The sequence below is a fragment of the Armigeres subalbatus genome, chromosome 2 (assembly GCF_024139115.2).
Source record: "Armigeres subalbatus isolate Guangzhou_Male chromosome 2, GZ_Asu_2, whole genome shotgun sequence".
NCBI lineage: Eukaryota > Metazoa > Arthropoda > Insecta > Diptera > Culicidae > Armigeres > Armigeres subalbatus.
In genome coordinates, this window is record NC_085140.1 from 96,071,401 (window position 1) to 96,086,874 (window position 15,474).

At 39.0% G+C, this 15,474-nt stretch overlaps 1 protein-coding gene across 2 annotated transcripts; it reads right to left on the reverse strand.

Annotated features, from left to right (window-relative positions):
* Positions 1-41: 41 nt before the first annotated feature.
* LOC134210165 (gamma-tubulin complex component 2 homolog) lies at positions 42-15,474 on the reverse strand. Of its 2 annotated transcripts, XM_062686186.1 has the most exons (7): positions 15,266-15,474; positions 14,451-15,192; positions 13,061-14,377; positions 12,409-12,552; positions 12,058-12,162; positions 444-595; positions 42-388 (listed from the first exon to the last, which is right to left on the reverse strand). In XM_062686186.1, the coding sequence occupies exons 1-7, from the start codon at positions 15,316-15,318 to the stop codon at positions 346-348; spliced, it is 2,556 nt and encodes an 851-aa protein (XP_062542170.1). In that variant the 5' UTR covers positions 15,319-15,474; the 3' UTR covers positions 42-345. The 2 variants fall into 2 exon arrangements, with proteins under 2 accessions (XP_062542170.1, XP_062542171.1); XM_062686187.1 differs by lacking the exon at positions 12,058-12,162 and having other exon boundaries at positions 15,266-15,473.

A 15,474-nucleotide genomic window follows, 5' to 3' on the forward strand; every position in this document is an offset into this window, starting at 1 on the left:
ATGATTTCTCTATCAATTTCCTCGATTGAACAAAAAACATATCGTAGTACATTTGACTTGTAATTGGAGACATTGCATTATTTACGACTGAGAAACTGGGGGCGAAATCCTTCCATCGATTGAGATTATCTAAAATACACTTTCCCTTTTCTAGGTACGTACTAATTGTCTAGCGTTGGCAATAAGCGTTTTCAATTACTGAATTTGTAGATTTGTTAAAAAAGGACTCTTAAGGAACGTAAAATTGTGTCCACTCAAGCGTAGATACGACCACTTTGGCAATACGAATCCATAAGAATTGGTTTAAAATGGTTCTTACCGACCTTTTCATGTAATGTTTGCTCCTTAGCTATCAAAGTTATCGCTGTAGTAGGAGTTGAAGTTGATCCTGAAAAAAAATAAGACATTAGTCAATGCACAAATAAAATCGATCGAATAGCTACCTGTGGATGAGATTGATGAACTTTTGTGAAGGGTTTTGCGTGGCGATGTCGGTGATCTTCCGCAGCAGTGACATCAATTGGTTGGTGAAGTCGGAGTGAAAGTGTTCTACCCGTTCGGAAAACGTTTCGGTAGGTTCCATCGAGGTGGCATCCTGAGAAAGTAAAATGTTTTTCTGTTTAAGAAATGAGGTGAATGAAAAATGTCAGGCAGCGAATCTTGTTCCACAACAAACTGTTTGGGACATTTTGCGAAAACGGATAAAGCGTGTCGTGATTGAATGTAAGACCTTTTTTATGAAATCGATTTAATATTTTTTATGTGCATGGATTGTTTTCTATTAATTCATAATCAATAATTTAGTTATGTATTGTTCTATTGCGGCGGTTAAAACATAGACACATGAAATGAAAAATTGATGGTTTTCAAAATGTTTTTGAATAGCTGGGTAAGGATCCTAAATTTGAAGGGTCGTACAAACATTACGCGAACAATATTTCTGGGTTTTACAACCCCCTTCTCCCCCCATGAAAGATTTTTGTTTTCAAACAAATGATTTTTTATTCATATGGTGTGAAAGAAAACAACATACTCCCTAACGTAGAGTCATAGAATCAAGTTCAAAAATTATGTTGCAGATGGAATTCAAATAGCAACATTAAACATAAACAAGTGGTAGGGACACGGCAGGTATTTCCGTCCATCGTCGTAGGGGCTAAAACCAACGAAAGCAACGTACATTTGCTAGAACTCCACTATAGCAGAACGTTTCTCCTGAGCTTACGATTTGGTACGTATGAGTTTTACAAAAAAGCGTCTCTTTTATTGGTTTTCGAGACTATGACGAAGAGACGAAAATACCTGCCGCGTCCCTAATCTAAATCTAGCGAAATAAAATACTGGAGTGATAAGAAAATTATTGAGTTTCTCGTACAATTCCGTCGGTCATACGATAGTTTTTGTTTTCATTCCGCCTTGAAAACTCACATATTGAAGAAAGAGAGAAACACTCGAACTCGAACTTCGCAACATGAAAGAAGCGTTTTCCGCAGGCAAGGTGATATTCATTTGTCAATCCTGTAGAGATGAGCAGAGCATCCGTTTAATTCGTCGCTATGTCACTGATCAACATCAATCGATACAACTGCTCCCGTTGGCTTCCTTGCCGTCTCAAGTTCAACAACTGCATGTTGATATGATTGAACTGCAGTTGCAGCTGATGAGCAGAAAAGCAGATGCTTTGGCTGTTAACCCTTTCCTTCCCATGATATCTGTTACGTTACAGAATACAGCCCCCACTCGTATATCAGTCCCATACCGTTTTTCGCATACTGAGATAATAGTCATTGAAGTTCCATCTCCATATTGTCATGGACAATATGGAGAAGGTGCAACAGCAAATAATGCTGTGTCCATGGTAGAAGCGGTAGGAAGTGTCCAAATCAAAGTTGATGTCGGAGATAGCACGTGCAACATTACACTGTCCAACGTGCTGCACATTCCTGATATGGCGCTCAATCTGGTGTCCGTGAGTAAAATTTGTAGCGGTGGCTACTCTGTGACGATTCGCAAAGGTACATGCGAGGTAAGCTCGGCTTCCAACGAAGTGGTCTGGAAGTGGTTGCCATTGGCCAAGAAAGTGGTGGTCTCTACAAATTCTGTTTGTCCCATATACAAGTCTCATGAGGGGCAAAGGAGGAAAAAGACATTGTGTTGTGGCATCGACGAATGGGCCATTTGAATATGTACAGGGTTGTTACGGAGATCCTGAATTTTTTTCCGCGTCAATTCCGCGCGATTTAGTCAAATACACGTGAAATATAATTTTTTTATCACAATTTACTGAACGTCTTCACTTCAAGTTTGGTTTTTATAATATTCTTATTCAATGGCTATATACATTCCAACTGGAACTTGGCCTGCTTTTCATCTTAGTATTTTATTAGCATTTCCTCTACATACTAAGTAACCCGCAGTTAGTATTACAATCACTCTAGATGACTCTATTCACCACTAAAAGTATGGAAGCTAAGTAAAAAAAAACTAAACGGCCCAAACTAATTCAATAAGCACCGCTTTTAAAATGAGATGATTGTTCTGGCATGTTTTGTTCCGTTATTGTCAGTTTCTTCTACGGGGGTGTCATTGGGCCAACATGTGGTATGCTCCAAATAAATGTTACAAAGCTCTAGTAGTTAACATTGGAATCAAGTTCTAATTAGTTTAGTACAAGCTTGAACAATAAATTTACCACTGTTTGAGGGAAAAATAATAAATGAGAGAAATTCTTCAAAGTTATATGTTGTTTAAAATTGGCCCATTCTCACCCCTCACAGGGGGTGACATTGGGCCAAATACAATAAAGTTCAGCGGTGACGATGCAACGATTCAATCGTTCATTAAAAATAATTGCCTACATTAAGGCTCTTACCAACAATGTATGGCAAATCAACCAAAAGCTTGGCCCAATCTAGGGACGTTCCGATACTTCAAAATATCGATATTTGATTCGATACGATAATCGAATCAAAGTATCGATATCACCGATATATTGGAATGAAAATATCGATATATCGGAAAATCATATGATATTTCAGAAATGAGAATATTTATATATTTGTTTTAGTTATTTAATTACTATAGTAGGGTAAATGATGTATCTTGGACAAGCGCAGGACATCCATTACAAAATATATCGAGATTGAATAGTATAAAACAATTGAAAACCACTAGGTTCATCCAAATACATAACCTATGATTAGTCTTGTGTCTCCATTGCCCAATTTTTGAGTAAATTACATTTACTAGGTGTAAACTGTGATATACTGCGAACTGAAATATTTTCTTTTTGGACATCAAATATATAATTTCGACATGGGAAATGCATATATTTTGGACAGAGTCATTTTCTCCTAATTTAAAAATGGCCACCAACATATCTCAATGGTTTGACTTACCTACACGTATCCACATTCATTTAAATGCATTTATTTGCTTAACTGACATAGATTAAACCAGAAATTAACATTGTTTCGCAATCTTATCGATATCATTGAAAACAGCCTGAAAGTTGGCAATTAATGGTTCATCCATGTACTGTACATGGGGTGACCAATAAATGTCTGATGCATAAAAACATAACTTCATTTTGGTCACTTCTTTTTTATCCGTCTCAAATTCATGTTAAGCGATTGGAATATGTTAGTATCTCAATTACAATCAAACTTTGGCCGCAGGACCTCAAGATTGCCGTTTGAACCAATTTAAACGTGTTTCAGGTGCATGTTACGAAGAGTCTTTTAATGCATGTTCTCCTGCATACTGGCATCCAGCAGGCACTTTGGTAGAAAGCTTTACATTTTAGATAATTTTAAAGATAAATAATAGTTGATTTGTGAATTCTCATCAGAAGCCGCTAGAGTTGAGGTAAAAGTATGCAATAATCATATTTTCGATACAAATTTTCCTACACATTATCTAAAATTGATCGAAGAAGCTCAGGCTTGTCCAAAATATATCATTTACCCTATTACCATATTACCCCTTTACAATAATTATTAGAAATGATTTTTTTCTATTACTTAATCCATCTAGAGTGTGCTAGCCCAACAATCATCGGCGGCGGCGTCTGTCGTTGTTCTAACCGGTAGCGGAGGCATTTTCGGCATGATACTGCCTCACTATCTCCCGTTCGCTCGAAAAAATCAACTGAAGTTTCGAGAAATTTTCTCTCTTCAGAATTTTCACGGAAGTTTTTTTTTTCTAATTTAATTTTCAAAGAAAATTCAGAATTATCACGAGAAAATCCATTGACATTTAAAAGGAAATTCTCTTAAGCTTTCACGGGAAATTATCATTTTGTTTCACATCAAATTCCTTTGAATTTCGGCAGGAAATTCTCTTAGATTTTCACGGGCATTCTTCAAAATTTACGCAAAAATTGCCATCCGAAAAAAAAAATCAAAATTTTCATCAAAAAACCCATAGAAATATTTTGAACTTCCTGAGGAAATTCTCTTTAATTCCTACGGGATATTCTTTTGAGTTTTGGAAGGAAATTATCATACGTTTTCCAATTCTTAGAAATTCCCATTTCCACAAATCTTTTTCTAATGACTAAACAAAGTTTATTTATCTAATCTATCATTGGAACACGTCTAATATATAATTCAATTCGCATAAGAAAGGTACGCCAGATATAGCACAACGGCGCGTCAATGTAAAGTGTTGAGTTGTTAAAGCTATTATTTTTAAGCTATATATTTTTTGTGTTACTTTGTTCTGATTCAATATATCGATATCGAAAGCAAAAATATCGATATGACCGATATATTGAAAGCAAAATATCGATACAAAAATATCGGATATCGAAACAAAAATATCGATATTCCGATATATCGGAAGTATCGGAACGTCCCTAGCCCAATCACACCCCTTTTTAGCGCGTATTGCTCGTTGCTACGAAAAACCAGAACCGCTATGAAAATATTCATAAAATTCGATAAAACAACAACAGATTATCGTAACATGATAACCAGGTATCCATCGATCTGAAAACTAGTTATGTAATAGATTTGTGGATTATTACTGACACTATTTTAATACGGGTTCATTCGATCAATAGTTTTTACATTCAAATTCCAAGCACTATATGGTACGAGCACAATTAGTTCTTGGAATTTGTTTTGTGATTTCTAGACATGATTTTTAATATAATTTCGAACCGTTTGAAGTTTTCATCAAAATTCGTAACAGTTTCTGAGATATTAGGAGTTGAAACATTTTTCGTTTTGGCCCAATCTTACCCCCTAGGCCCAATGATACCCCGAACGACGGTTTATTTTTTGTTGATCGAGCTTTATAAAGTTCGGCACAAGATACATTGATATACAAAGAATGTTCAGGTCAGATTTGACCATAATTGATTTTAGATAAACTTGGCAAATAATAAAAAAAAATCTGCCAAGGCCATAATTTCTTGTGAAGTAATAAATTACACAGGATTTTGTTTTTACACGATTTTTTTTCGCTCGTATTTTTGATCGTGTGAGTTCAATTTACCCCCAAAATCTTCGCAACATGTTTCAAAAAATCCAGAATAAATCATAGAAAAATCACATGATAATTCATATGCGTTCAACATTTAGAATGAGTGGAAAATTGAGAAAATGTAAATCGTGTAAAAACAGAATCCAGTGTATGCAACTTTGTTGTAATTATTGATCACAGTACAAACTTGCGTAGAGATTAAGGAATTAGACAGTGCAGCTCCGGTTTTAAACAAAACTTTAGTAAAACAATTATCTGAATTCGAATCAAGAAACAAATAACACAAAACCTAACACTATTGCAACATTATTTGACCGTATTGGAATTTCAGCAAAAATCTTTTTTTTTAACCTAAACTTTTTTTTTAATTTTTTTTTAAAAACAGCCTGCGGTAAATCTTCAGAGCCAACTTGCGGCAATCTCTTCATAAATTATTGCGCAAATCGTTTTAGAAATCCTCTTTAGGCTGTGGAAATTTATTTACAAATAATTTATGCAAGGATCCTCATATGGCTCTTGTGAAAAATTTCTTTAGGAGGTTTCTTCGTTTTCTGCTGATAATCCTGTAAAAATACCATCGGTGTTATCCAAAAATATTGCAAAAAACCTTCAGAAATAACTTTTGAGAGTCATCTTCTAATTTTTGAACGACTTTCTGTGGAAGCACTTCAAAATCAAAATGAGGCATCTGCATCAAAACAAAACACATTTTTGTGGTTTTAATTGTTATTCGTTCTAGATGAATATTTTGAAAGCAATATAAAATGGTTAAACCACAGATAACAGACATCCAGGCTAGAACAAATTTTACTCAAAAAGCTGTGTAAATCAAAGTACGTTACAATACTGACTGTGGCAATACGTCGTTTGGTGGCGCTAGGTGTCTTTCATGGCGACAAGCGTACTAGCTGTCATATTTCATCAAACAAACATTGCGCGCCAAAATGATACCAAGCTTGCCGCCTCTTCCAGCACGTGATAACTGTTGATGTTTATTTTTCAGGCACTATGGAACCAACAAGGTAAAAAAATATTTTTTGCAAAACACTTTTTCGTACCTTTAAACATTCAAGTAGAGTTTCTGTTACTCAAGCCACTTCTCATATTGGTGAAAAATTATATGCTTATAAAAGTTTTAACTACTGTCGAAGAGAGATAGTGTTCTAAAACAGTTATTCAGTTATATTTCTATACATAACGTGAATTGGAAGACTAGACGGGCCATGAATAATTGAAAAATCATGAATATATTTGCACACCAAAATCTGAATTCTAGTTAAAGCAAAATGATTTGCTGAAGTATGTCCAGTTTACTGTGATTTCAGCATAAGCTTTATTCTCCTGATTGATTGCAATTTCTATGAGACGTAAAATATTTTCTATCAATGTCATTAGTAGCAATGAAAAAAGTAGAAAATTAATTGTGAAGCTGATTTAATAAAATTCCAATGCTGTCTGACTTCCAGCGAAATAAACTTAAAGTGTGAGCACAAATTATGGCCTTTTCATCATTTTAGTGCTTCGCTGCTGGCTGTGACGATGACTGTGGCTAATGGAAAGGGTCACAAAACGAACCATGCGCTCCATGATGGCAGAGAAATCACTTGCGGTAGTGTTAGAAAGAAGGAGGAGGAGGAGTATCTGTTGCTTATGTTTATGGTGGGCGGTGGCGCCTAAAATGTTGACAGCTTCTTGATGAGAGAAACTATGCGATGCCAGCGCCTCCACGAGATAGCCACTTGTGTTGCGTTTCAAAACGTCCGTTAAATTCCTTACACATGATTGAGAACGGACTTGTATGTCTGTTCTCTGTGTCCAAGCTCTGGCAAAGTGTATATATCCCGTGATGCCGTTTTCTTGAATGAAGCCGTTTGAAATACCGCACAGGTTTTGGAAGCTGGATCTGCAAATGAATTACCGGTGGAGTTATTAAACAAAGGACAAAGGGAACAAAGGGACAGTGGGGAAAATGCGACCCAAAAAGGTACCTATTTATTGCGGCTACTTGCTGCGCCGGAAAAATACCATTCCTAAAGGGAAAATCCACGACAAATCGAATGGTGCTATTTTCATTCGCCGAAAATTATGGGAACAGGCCGTTTTGCCCCATTTACCCCTAAAAAACATATATTTTCTATAACAGCTACAATTTAAAATCGATTGCGGCTAACTATTTCTTTGTTTTCTGATGATAATTAAGTAGAAAATACGAGTGGTATCTATTCCGACCTTATACCATGACTGGAAGTGGCCGTTTTGCCCCATTTACTCCTGGAATCGTATTTTTCTATGACAGCTACAATTTAAAATCATATTCGGCTGACTATTTCTTTGTTTCTTATACTAGTTTAGTTGAAAATACAAATGGTATAAATTCCGGCCATGAAAAATGACTGCAAGTGGCTATTTTGCCCCATTTCCCCACGAAAATCGATTTTTTTTCTATAACAGCTACAACTTAAAATCGATTTCGACTAACTGTTTCTATGTTTTCTGATGCTAATTTAGTAGGAAAATAGTGAAAACGGAGTACGGTAGGTCGGAATACCTTATACCATGACTGGAAGTGGCCGTTTTGCCCATTTACCCCTGGAATTGTATTTTTCTATGACAGCTACCATTTAAAATCAAATGCGGCTGATTATTTCTGTTTTTTATGCTAGTTTAGTAGAAAATACGTATGGTATAAATTTCGGCCTTGAAAAATGACTGGAAGTGGCCATTTTGCCCCATTCACCTTCGATTTTTTTTCTGGAAGCTACAATTTAAAATTGATTGTGGCTAATTATTTCTATGTATTCGGATGCTAATTTCGGCCTTGAATCATGACAGGAAGTGGCCGAGTAGAATCTATTCCGACCTTATACCACGACTGGAAGTGGTCATTTTGCCCCATTTACCCCCTGGAATCGTATTTTTCTATGACAACTACAATTTGAAATATCGAAGTTTAATGGGGCAAAAAGGCCACTTCCAATTATGATCCAAGGCCGCAATTTATACCATTTGTATTTTCTACTAAATTAGCATTAGAAAACATTGAAATAGTCATCCGCAATTCATTTTAAATTGTAGCTTTCATAGAAAAATACGATTTCAGGGGTAACTGGGGCAAAACGGCCACTTCCAGTCATGGTATAAGGTCGGAATAGATACCCTTCGTATTTTCTACTGACTAAGCATCAGAAAACATAGAAATAGTTGGCCGAAATCGATTTTAAATTGCAGTTGTCATAGAAAAATAACGATTTTCGTGGGTAAATGGGGCAAAATAGCCACTTCCAGTCATTTTTCAAGGCCGGAATTCATACCATTCGTATTTTCTACTGACTAAACATCAGAAAACATAGAAATAGACAGCCGCAATTGATTTTAAATCGAAGCTGTCATAGAAAAAAATACGATTTCGGGGGTAAATGGGGCAAAACAGCCACTTCCAGTCATGGTTTAAGGTCGGAATAGATACCACTCGTATTTTCTACTTAATTAGCATCAGACAACATAGAAATAGTTAGCCGCAATCGACTTTAAATTGTAGCTGTCATAGAAAAAATATGATTTTTAGGAGTAAATGGGGCAAAACGGCCAGTTCCCATAATTTCCGGTGCATGAAAATAGCACCATTCGATTTGTCGTGGATTTTCCCTTTAGGAATGGTATTTTTCCGGCGCAGCAAGTAGCCGCAATAAATAGGTACCTTTTTGGGTAGGAATTTCCCCACTGTGGGATGGATGCAGCTAATGAAGTTGCCAATACACCAGAAGTACTTATCGCAACTAACGAAGTAAACCAGTCGACAGAGGATGATGTTGACAATGAAACGGATTACGACAGCGCAAATGACACCATCGAGGCGATTCGTATTGCACCACCTGCGCACCCAATAAGAAGAATATAGCGTATTGCTGTCAGACGCAGTGGGCGGGAGCGTATTTCAACATTTTGATATGACGTACAGTGTACTTCCTGAAACGTTTGTTAAGTCACAGGTATTCAATAAACCCGAGCCGCAATCGTTTCATGATGCAATGGAGACTGATGAACGTAAGCTTTTGTGGTGTGAGGCCATGGAAGCTGAGAAACAGACATTGAATATCAACAAGACGTGGATTCTAACCGAGTTACCAGACGGAAGGAAGCATTTGGAGTGCAAATGGGCCTTCAAGCGTAAAATCAATTCAGACGGGACTGTAGAGCGATACAAGGCAAGGCTAGTCATAAAAGGGTTTTTACAGGTCAAGGGAGGGTTTTTACAGGATAAAGGAGACTTTAACGAAACCTACTCGCCGGTGGTTAGATACACAAGCATTCGTTTCCTGTTAGCATTGGCGGCACAACAAGGAATGTATATACATCAAATGGATGCAGTAACGGCTTTCCTCCAAGGAGAGTTGACCGGCGAGATTCATCGATAGAAATGCTCCCAAAAAGGTGTGTCGGTTGGTGAAGGCGCTTTACGGTTTCAAGCAAGCGAGCCGTGTCTACAACTTGAAGTTGGATGCCGAATTGAAGCGTATGGGTTTGAAGCGATCTAATTTTGATCCGTGCGTTCACTTCAATATAGAGAAAGACGTTATTTTTGTAATCGCCGTCTATGTGAACAATTTCTTATTGTTCTCAACGGATCAAGATGTGATAGAATCTGTGAAGAAGGAACTGATGTCAAAATTTCACATGAAGGATCTATAGGAGAGGCAAGGCAGGTACTTGAAATGCGAATTTCCAGTAAAGATGACACATTTATGTTGGACCAAGAAAAGTACATTGAAGAACTGCTGGAACGCCAACAAACTAGGGTAAAGTGCCCAATAGTGGACCCCCAACCAGTAGTGGACCCTCCAGCCATTTTTGCATTATTACAGCACAATGTAAACATTTTGCTATGAAATTCCATCGGGAGAACCCACCTATGATTTGATTACATGCATTGGAAATGCTATGGAAAGTAAAATTAGATGATTTTTTACAATTCTATAAAAAATAAACACGAGAGTGTCCATTATAGGAATATTTAGGGGGGCCCATAATAGGGAAGAAGAACGTCCCGAAACGGAACATAAAAATCAAATGAAGTGTCGACTATAGGGAAGCAATTTCCTATTATGGACCCCCAGGGGGTCTACTATAGGGCGAATTCAGTCAGACTTTAAAATGTTAATATCAACGAATAACGTCGTTTATTTGGGGGTTTTATGTATGTAGCGTGAAGAGGAGATGCAGAGCTTGATATTAGATATCACGCAAAAATAATATTTTGAAAATTTCCACTCCTTATGCCAGGAAGAGCAAAATTTCGCTACTAGGGGGTTCACTATTGGGCATTATACCCTACAACACTGTATCAACACCAATGGATCCAAATATGAGATTGACAAGGCGCAAATCGAACTCAGGATCGCAGAACCAACAAATAAAAAGGGTTCCATTTCGAGAATTGGTGGGAAGGTTGCAATTCGTAGCCCTCTGTACACGACCGGTTATAGCTTACGCTGTGAATGTTATTAACAGTTTCAGCAATGGTTTCGGAGAAGAACATTGGATAGCGGCCAAAAGAATTCTGCGGTATCTGAAAGGAACGAGATCGAAGAAGTTAATTTTCTGCAAGCAATGCCGATTGGGGCAATGATTTCGACACTCGTCGTTCTGTTACAGGATACACTTTCCAATACGGTGGTGGATCAGCGGCCTGGACTTGTAGGCGACAACCAACCGTAGCCTTATCTAGTACAGAAGCAGAATACATGGCTCTTGTAAGTGCAACTCAAGAGGCTATGTGGTGGCGCGGCTTCTTTGGCGAAATATTCCAGATAGACGTCCAAGTTTCAATATTCTGTGACAACCAAAATGTGATTTGTTTGGCGGAGAAGGAGATCGGTTATTCGCCTCAAGCACATCGATCTGAGACAACACTTCGTGCGAGAACAGCTTGAAAGAAAGACGATATCGTTACACCATGTTAACTCCAAATCACAAACAGCTGATGTTCTCACTAAGCCAATCCCGGTTGGTTTCGCTGAAGCTGCATCAAATTTAGGAGTAATCTAATTCATGGTTAAATAGGGGATGCTGTAGTAATCCATTAATTATTATAGTAAAAAAGCCATGATCTTTGGCTTTTTTTTCTAACTTGAAAGCATTGATTTCAGCAGCGCTCTGTTTTGCTATTTATTGTTGTGCTGAATTGTTAGTCATAGCAAATAATAATTAATTTAAACAAAAAGGCGATGTATGTTTCTATTAATGAATTATACATAAATAGCTGAGCATGGAAGCGTCTTAATGCCTTCGGTACGTTGACGTTGCACGGTAGATTTTGCCCTCGACCTATCGCATATTAAGTTTTATTCAACGGAAGTTAGTTTTTTTTAAATGATAAAAAGGATCGTCAAATCAAAACCTTAGAAAATGAATGAGGCCGTAACAATGATTTTTTTTTTAAATTTTGTACGATAGTGTCGACAGCAAAATATTCCTGTACAGTACGTCTGTTTATCAGTGAAAAACATTACGCTTTTAGTGTGTGCAAACAACAGAAAGCATCAGCATTGCGCGCCCATTTATAGATACCTGCTGGCATGCAAAGTCATAGTCCGACTCGGAGGACAGCGAAAAATCGTCGGTAGAGGCCAGCATCGAGCAGAGCTCGGCATCAACGAAGTGTCGCTGTGCCTCCTTGTTGTCCGCCATGACAAAGTCGTAGTACGATTGTGACGATCCGATTAGGAGGGAGCACACACGCACGCACGCAAGTACAACGCACACGTTTACAATATCAAGCAGCGTCCCCGCGTTAGAGAGAGAGAAAAAAACGAGACAAAAAATCGTAGAGAAAAAAAGGAAACATTTTCTTGAGTGTGGTGCTGAACCAGGATGGGGTGTTCTATTGGTGTAGAGGGAAATAGGGTTTGAAGCACTTACCGCGAGAAATTTGCAAAACTGAATACAGATGTTGCACAGGTTGATGATGGATTTCAGCAGGTCCTGATCGGTTAGCATACAGTTTTCCATACACTGATCCAAGAAGTCCTGGTGGTATTTGAGCACGTCGTCAACGTTTTTGATCTGAAATAGATGAACGAAAATATATTTGCAAATACTTGTGATTGATTGTCTTCTGTAGATAAGAAGCGGTTATGTATTTTAGGTACGTAACAGTTTCGAACGATAGTGTTAGTTGCTACTGTACTGCTTCATGGTGGCACAATTTTCAATGTAAGTGGTAAGCAGTTTTTGTGGCACAGCACCAAGAAGGTCACCTGATAGCGTGGTGGCGAACAATTACCATGGCTTTCTCTCCGAAATCGAACCATGATTTCCCGTTACCGTTACCCGATTACGTTGCAACCATGGGAGCTTTCCATTACTACCATCAATACTTAACAGAGCAGAAAGTTGGGATCCTTCGTCGGTGAGAGAACATACGATCAACGAAAATCTCCAGATTTAAACTCCTGCGTCGACGATTTGATTGGTAGTTGGTAGCTACAGAACCTTGAAAGTCTGCATTTAGGCTATCTGGATCCGTGAACCCGTGAATCTCTTTCGACGCCAATGAGCAACAGCGACTTACCTGTTTGATGTTCTGGTAGAAATGATGCCAGTTGGGCTCAATGACCTCAATCATCATGTACGACTCAAAGCTCTGGATGGCAATCAGCATCTTCTGGCGCAGAGTAAATGCCGACCGATAAAGCTTTGCCGTTTGCGGCGCAAACTGCTTCGTGCGATTGTTAGCGATCCAGACGCGGCACAGTATCCGTTCGACGTACTTCAGATAGAACAGCTGGCGGAAAATCATCTGATACTTGGAGATGGTCCATCGGTTGAGCACGATCGAAACCGGCCACTGGGCGTTGTAGTTAAAGGTGAAACATTCGATCCCCTTCAGTTGCGATGTATCGCCAAGCGTGTCCAGAAAAACGTCTTCCGTTTTGACAATTTTGGAAATTTGAGTTACTATTCCGTACGGTAGAAGCATAGTTTTAAGATCGTCATTGTACTCATCGTAGCGAGCGGAAGACATGTTCAGTGTGACCTCGAGAAGATTCTCCAGTCGCATCGGGCGAAGCTCGTCGACGTCCTTGTTGAGGTCTTCCTCACAGATATCCATGAACTGATCGATGAAATCGCCCTGCTGCAGAAGGAAGTAACGCTTTACGGAATACAACCGCCCCATGAGGTTGTACTTGTCCATAATGAGATTCAACAGCGACGAGGAAGCGTAATTGTAAGCATCTTCGATGACCTTTATGTACGTTTGATGATCGGAATGAGTGTACTTCAAAGTCGTACAAACTTTTTGCTGATAGTCGACTGAGCTGCCGCATTCTCGAATTACGTTCAAATATTTTCCTGTGCTGAGGATGATGTCCGCGTATTCGTTGAGGAAACAAGGAACTTTGTCTGTTCGGATTACGTACTGCTTCTCCCAGTAATCCATCATGTCGTTCTCGTTCAAATCCAACGCGTGGTGCTCGACTAGAAACTCCTTACGAGTGTCGTGGATCACTCCGTTGAAAATCCATAGCTGGAGCATTTCCATGTAGGGCACGGCAGCCATTTCGATCAGGTGGATCAGCACCTTTCGACTCTTTTCGTCGCCCGTTGTCGCAATTATTTTATCGTAGAGGAGTGTTAGTGCCGTTCCTCCGCGACAATTTGTCTGACGGATGGCGGTCACAGTTTCCGCTAGGACTTCCATCGTGTGAAACACCGGTCGCAGGAAGTACAGCAACTTGTGGAACGTAAGTTGCTGCTTCAGGAATAGATCCTCCAGCTGCGTTATAGAGAGATAGTAGTCTTTGATGATGGCTTGAAGTGCAGCCCGCAGGGCTTGCAAAACTTGTCCACTTTCAAGGGAACTAGATGCGGTGATAAAATCTTGTACCTGTAATGAAGGAATTGTGAGACAGACACGATTGTGCAGCATTCTAGGATTTGTATAAATATAGTTAGCGAACCTGCGAATAATGCGACGCCAGAGGAAGAATCTCTCGCACAATATCCCGCAGCGATTCTTCGATCTGATCCGACACCTCGAATTCCACCGGGAACAAACTTATGGTTCGAATGCTCTTTTTCGGCACTATGAGCGACCCTTTCACCCCAACCAAACAATCCAGCAGTTCCTTCATCACAATTGGCTCCTGCGAGCTCAGCGGGATGGCGGCCACGTTTTTATTCTGCATCGGATACAGTTCCTCGTAGTTGAAGTTCCACGAAACGATCGTTCCCTTTCTGGCCGTATATTCGAAGGTTTGCGGTACCAACGCCGCCGGTATGGATCCCGACGAACGGTTCACCGTCGAACCGGAGGTGGCCTTGACGATTTTTTCCTTAATCTCTTGAACATTCTCAGGCGTAATCTGCTGCTCCGAAACGATTCGTGTCGACGACAGCGGAGGGCTCTCGAACATGGCAGCTCGCTTCGAAACGGAATCGATGACCGGTGGCTGCGTTTGTGCAACTGTGGCCGATTTTTCCGCTTGCAGGTTCTTGCAGTCCTGAAGGAAGTTGTTCAGCAACAGAACCAAAGCTGCGTACGAGTCCTTCGGATTGGACGATACAAACTCATCCACATACTTTGCTCCGTTCGGAGTGGTCTTGAATAATTGCGTTAGAAGCGCGCCTAACCGTTTGTTACTGTACTTGGCGTCCTTGTTGCGGAAAATGGTCAGGACATTGTCTACGGAATAAGTGCATCTGGGTTGGGTACCGATGAATAAATTGTTATCCACAATTCGTTTGTAAACAAAATTATACTCAGCATACTCACCCGGATTTTTTCACTAAATCTGCAAGGATTTTCTTCGCTCTAACTTCGGACATTTTGTTGCACAGCTCAATTAGCACCGTATTAGTGAAACATTAGAAAATATTCGATGAAACACTCGCAAAGATTTCAAATTTTAATTCCTTTTTAATTTTTAACAAACTGAAAGTGCAAAGGAATGTTTTTGAAAAAATTGCCAAACACTAATCAGT